A 6,000-nucleotide genomic window follows, 5' to 3' on the forward strand; every position below is an offset into this window, starting at 1 on the left:
GCCGATCATCTCTTACTCCTTGTCCTCCTCCATTTGTTCCTCAGCTCCTGCACCTTCACTAACAGTTTGTCCAGTACCATGACCCCCCCCCTCGATCGCTGTAATCCACCCTCCCATGGCACGCTTGTGCAACAACAGTCCAGAACTTGGAGATATTGATATCACTTCTTCATCTTCCACCTCTTCCTTTGGGACCACCACAACCTCCTGCAGACTATTCAAAGTATGCTCCAGCATGAAGATGACCAGAATAGTGATGCTTATGATGACATAGTCAGCAAAAACCATCTTAATAGCCATTTCTAAACTGTGCACAAAGGTGCCAAGGTCCTTCCTCTGTGCTCACTATGTAAGCTTGAGTTTCAACACATCTGTACTAAGTTGGCCCAGGCTTTGCAAAAGGGCATATTGCACCAGGGCTCATCGCTGCTGCCACAGTCACTGCAACATGTGGAGAGTTAAATTCCACCATGTTGGCAGATCACAAATAAAACGGTTAACCAGTAGGCCAAAAGATGTCTGTAGCGATGCACGTTGACGACCTACGGGGTGCAAATGGCGGAAGTGACAACACAGCGATCGTGCTTTCTGCTGGAGCGCATCCAGGCCGGATAGTGGTAGAGATATTTCTGAACCACCACCTTGAGGATGTAAGGTACGTGTGTAAGCTCGACCCCCTCTGTGGGGAAGGCAACATGTTCCCACCGTTATTGCACACCCCATTCCCTGCATCCAGTTTGTGTGGAGACTGCCATTGTTCAAACTCGGCGTGGATAGCTGTCCACAACTCTTAAGCTGTGTGACTGCAATTTCCAAGGCATATTAATTTAAACACTGCCTGATTGTGGTGAGACCTGACTGCACAGTAAGTCTGAGTGCACACGTACTTTTTTGCCCTGCGGATTTTTCCGCGCAGAATTGAAGAAATCCGCAGGTCAAATGACCTGCATTTTTCCTGTGGATTTCTTCCATTTTTAATGCGGTTTTCTACTGCGGTTTTCCCCCTGCAGATTTGGAGACTGGGGAGGTGGAAAACCACACAAAAGTGACATGCTGCAGATTTTGTACCGCAGGCAAACCGCGTGAAAAAATCGGCAGCGTCTGCACAGCGTTTTTTTTTTTTTTCATTGATTTACATGCTACTGTAAATCACACTGCGGATCCGCAGGAATTCTGCATCGTGTGCACACAGCCTAAGGGGGGGGGGGGGATTCTATCTGCAATGTTGGAATGCGTGTCTCATTAAGAGAAAGGTTGAAGCCGCAGGTGGAGGTCCTACAAGAGGTGGAGGAGGCAAGAGCAGTGGAGGAAGTGTTAGATACAGAGGTTTGTCCCACAAGCCTTGGTTATTCCAAGACTTGGTGTGTATTGACACCTTGGCATCTAGTGGTTTAGTTCACCATTCCTTATTGTGTAGTGGTTTATTTCTCCATCCCCTGGTAAGTAGTGGTTTAGTTATCCAATGCTAGGTGTTTAGTAGTTTATTTTTCCAACCCCTGTTGTCTAGTAGTTTAGTTCTCCATCCTCTGCTGTGTAGTGGTTTACTTCTCCATCCCAAAGGATTCCAAGACTTACGGACCAGCCCCTTCCCCACCCGTCCCAACAGCCACCCAGTGCCCAATCAGCAAGATGTAATGACCCCTGGCCATGATTGCTCATCCAGATGTCAGTAGTGAAATGCAAACTGGCAGACATTGATTTTTTCAAGTAACGGCTGACGTCTGCGACATGCTGTCATAGCGCAGGCAAAGCTTTTTTACATAAATAATGGAGACAGGGCAACTGGTACTGAGTGACCGCGATGGCAATCAGCTTTTGGAAAGTGACGTACACCAGGAAGAAAAGCAGCATTTCCACGGCAAACGGATTGGAGATGATGAAGTTCAAGCTGTTAGCTATGCCATGTGTAGGAGGAAACAATCTTTTACATGACCACAACTGCGGGACCAAGGGCTTGCTGCAGTGCAGAGAGAATGGAGTAAGGAGAACACGACAAACTGCTGGACTGTGAATGAGGTGCAGACGGAGATGTTATCATGTAGTGAGAAAGATGTGATGTGTTTGGTCACTGAGATCTGTCAAGAACAGCAGGCATGTACACATCCGTAACAGCTGATGGGCTGTCACTCACCGCAACTGTAGTGGGTAAACAAGTGGAGTTTCTGAGGCCGGAGACTTGTGTGAGAACACTTAGCACAGTGATGGAGGAGGAAGAAGCAGCAGACGTGGATGGTTGATTGGGCAGACGGTGGGTGGTGAGGCACACTAGGCCACATATTAGCGCTGTGAGTTTCCCAGAATAATGCATGTTGATCGCTCATGTGCCGCTTCATGCATGCAGTAGTCAATATATTGCAATCCTTGCCTCTGAGTTTTTTTTTTTTTTACAAAGTTGGCAGATTACCTGCATTGGGTGTCAAAAAAGCCCCAGCCTAGGCAACTCTTACCACCCATGCGAACTGCACACCTGCCATCATTGCTGGCCACAACCAGAGTAGTGGCTGAGGTTGCAGTGCTTCTCCAGGTTGCAACACTCACACATCTATGGTTCCCCACAGTCAGTTGGGTGGATGGAAAGTTGTGACATGGGGGAAAACAAGGGTGATTGGGTGCCAACACTGAGGACTGTACTGTGTGTGATGTCAAGGTGGAGGAAAAGGAGGAGAGATCACTTAACGCAGCGCTTGCCATCCACTGTATACAGCACATGCTCTTTCTGGCCCTCATCTACAAGGAGTAGATGAGTGCATCTCGCAAGCTCTGTGCCTCAAGGTAACCCTGAACTCTGATCTCTCCTTCAAAATACATATCCATGCCATTTCCACTTCCTGCTGACAAAAACTCAAAAATATTTCCCGGATCCGTACATTCCTTAATCAAGTATCTGCAAACCCCTAGTTCATGCATTCATCATCTTCTGTCTCGACAATTGCAGTCTTGTATCTCTCAAATCTATCCTAAACTCTGCTGCCTGACTAATCCACCTAAACACCCCCCCCACACTATTCCCCAGCCTCTCCCCTCTGTTAATCCCTACACTGGCTCCCCATTACTCAGACACCAGTTGAAAACCCTAACAATGGCAAACAAAACCTTCCAAAATCTGTGGCCTCCATACATCTGTGACCTCATGTCCCAAAACTTACCTGCAGGCAACCTTCGATCCTCATAAGACTCCTTCTCAACTCCCCTCTTATCATAATCACATACAAGAATTCTCCTGCACATCCCCCCTACTCTGGAAGTCTCTACCCCAACATACCATGCTCTCGCCTACTGTAGAAACCTTCAGAAGGAACCTGAAAAACCACCTCTTCCGACAAGCCTACAACCCGCAGTAACCATCTCTCCACCATACCGCTGCCCAAGCAGCTCTACCCTCACCTATTGTATCCTCACTCAGCCCTTGTAGACTGTGATCCCTCACGGGGAAGGTCCTCTCTCCTTCTGTATCAGTCAGTGACTTGCATTGTTTAAGATTATTGCACTTGTTTTTATTATGTACACCCCTTTACACATAAATTGTGCTATAACAAATAATACCGCTGAGCAGCTGCAAAAGAAAGGGAGTGGAGTAGCCCATCCAGTAACAGAAAATGTCAAAATGCTGCACAATTATACTATTCCTACTGTGGGAAATTGGTGCCACTTTGGGCATGTGTGACAATTTTCTGAAATGTGGAGACTCCAAGTTGGGTCTCCTTCATGTGTGCTGCCTGAATTTGGCAGAGCTCTCAGAGCACCAGGCCTTCACCTGTCACTCATCCACCTGTTCCTGATCAGTGTTTCAGATAGAGATGCTGCTCCAGGCTCTGCTCCAGGCATCCATGCTGCACAATTATACTATCTGTACTTTGGGTCAATTGGTGACACTTTTCCTGGTGTCTGCCCCTAATTTCAGCTGTGTGAGAAGCTTTTTGGCTCCTGAAGGTGTTGTCTATGCGTTTGGTTTTGCCTCCCACTGAATTCAATGGGGTTCGGGTATGTTTGTCAAACCGGGACGTTAGACGAACCGAACCTTGAAAGGTTCCCTCATTTCTAATGGGGAGCAACTGCTGTGAGACGTGGCCTCCTCCAGAGCGTCTGTGTGATTAGATGAATAGAGGATAAAGGAGCCTCCAGCACCGACCTCCACCTACAGAGCCGCACTCCACATAGAGAATAATGGAGCCGCCGGCACCGACCTCCACCCGCAGAGCCGCACTCCACATAGAGAATAATGGAGCCTCCGGCACCGACCTCCACCCGCAGAGTCGCACTCCACATAGAGAATAATGGAGCCTCCGGCACCGACCTCCACCCACAGAGCCGCACTCCACATAGAGAATAATGGAGCCGCCGGCACCGACCTCCACCCGCAGAGCCGCACTCCACATAGAGAATAATGGAACCTCCAGCACCAACCTCCACATAGAGAATAATGGAACCTCCAGCACCAACCTCCACCCGCAGAGCCACACTCCACATAGAGAATAATGGAACCTCCAGCACCAACCTCCACATAGAGAATAATGGAGCCTCCAGCACTGACCTCAACCCGCAGAGCCGCACTCCACATAGAGAATAATGGAGCCTCCAGCACCGACCTCCACGCGCAGAGCCGCACTCCACATAGAGAATAATGGCGCCTCCAGCACTGACCTCCACCCGCAGAGCCGCACTCCACATAGAGAATAATGGAGCTTCCAGCACAGACCTCCACCCGCAGAGCCGCACTCCACATAGAGAATAATGGAGCCTCCGGCACTGACCTCCACCCGCAGAGCCGCACTCCACATAGAGAATAATGGAGCCTCCGGCATGGACCTCCACCCGCAGAGCCGCACTCCACATAGAGAATAATGGAGCCTCCAGCACCGACCTCCACCCGCAGAGCCGCACTCCACATAGAGAATAATGGAGCCTCCAGCACCGACCTCCACCCGCACTCCACATAGAGAATAATGGAGCCTTCAGCACCGACCTCCACCCGCAGAGCCGCACTCCACATAGAGAATAATGGAGCCTCCAGCACTGACCTCCACCCGCACTCCACATAGAGAATAATGGAGCCTTCAGCACCGACCTCCACCCGCAGAGCCGCACTCCACATAGAGAATAATGGAGCCTCCAGCACCGACCTCCACCCGCAGAGCCGCACTCCACATATATGGCTGCTCTGTGCGCACAGGACCTGTGATGAGGTCACAGGAGGGGAGGAGTCAGGGGTCACATGATCAGGGGCCTCAGTGTGTGCAGGACTCTGCTGTGCTGGTTGTCATGGTGCTGGATGAGGGGAAGTTTCTGTGTGGGGTCAGGAGGGGTTTACAGTGTGGATGTGGCAGAGCCGTGTGTGTACGAGGTGTACTGAGCGGAGCCGTGTGTGTACGAGGTGTACGGAGCGGAGCCGCGTGTGTACGAGGTGTACGGAGCGGAGCCGCGTGTGTACGAGGTGTACGGAGCGGAGCCGCGTGTGTACGAGGTGTACGGAGCGGAGCCGCGTGTGTACGGGGTGTACGGAGCAGAACCGCGTGTGTACGGGGTGTACGGAGCGGAGCCGTGTGTGTACGAGGTGTACGGAGCGGAGCCGTGTGTGTACGAGGTGTACGGAGCGGAGCCGTGTGTGTATGAGGTGTACGGAGCGGAGCCGCGTGTGTATGAGGTGTACGGAGCGGAGCCGTGTGTGTACGAGGTGTACGGAGCGGAGCCGTGTGTGTACGAGGTGTACGGAGCGGAGCCGTGTGTGTACGAGGTGTACGGAGCGGAGCCGTGTGTGTACGAGGTGTACGGAGCGGAGCCGCGTGTGTATGAGGTGTACGGAGCGGAGCCGCGTGTGTACGAGGTGGACGGAGCGGAGCCGCGTGTGTACGAGGTGTACGGAGCGGAGCCGCGTGTGTATGAGGTGTACGGAGCGGAGCCGTGTGTGTACGAGGTGTACGGAGCGGAGCCGTGTGTGTACGGAGCGGAGCCGCGTGTGTATGAGGTGTACGGAGCGGAGCCGTGTGTGTACGAGGTGTACGG

At 51.5% G+C, this 6,000-nt stretch overlaps 2 protein-coding genes across 2 annotated transcripts in view; both read right to left on the reverse strand.

Moving 5' to 3' along the window:
- Nucleotides 1-4,738, reverse strand: part of LOC141094200 (uncharacterized) — a 144,327-nt gene extending 139,589 nt beyond the window's left edge. Inside the window, exon 1 of the mRNA XM_073579978.1 lies at nucleotides 4,697-4,738. Within this exon, the coding sequence (XP_073436079.1) occupies nucleotides 4,697-4,723 (27 nt within the window). The 5' untranslated portion in view covers nucleotides 4,724-4,738. The remainder of the gene's footprint in view (nucleotides 1-4,696) is intronic.
- Nucleotides 1-5,017, reverse strand: part of LOC141094290 (uncharacterized) — a 34,421-nt gene extending 29,404 nt beyond the window's left edge. The window contains exon 1 of the mRNA XM_073580127.1: nucleotides 4,917-5,017. The gene's annotated coding sequence lies outside the window, so the exon portion shown is untranslated. The remainder of the gene's footprint in view (nucleotides 1-4,916) is intronic.
- Between the last annotated feature and the right edge of the window lie 983 nt (nucleotides 5,018-6,000).

Source organism: Dendrobates tinctorius, unplaced genomic scaffold, assembly GCF_039654945.1.
Source record: "Dendrobates tinctorius isolate UK_male_01 unplaced genomic scaffold, ASM3965494v1 ptg000063l, whole genome shotgun sequence".
NCBI lineage: Eukaryota > Metazoa > Chordata > Amphibia > Anura > Dendrobatidae > Dendrobates > Dendrobates tinctorius.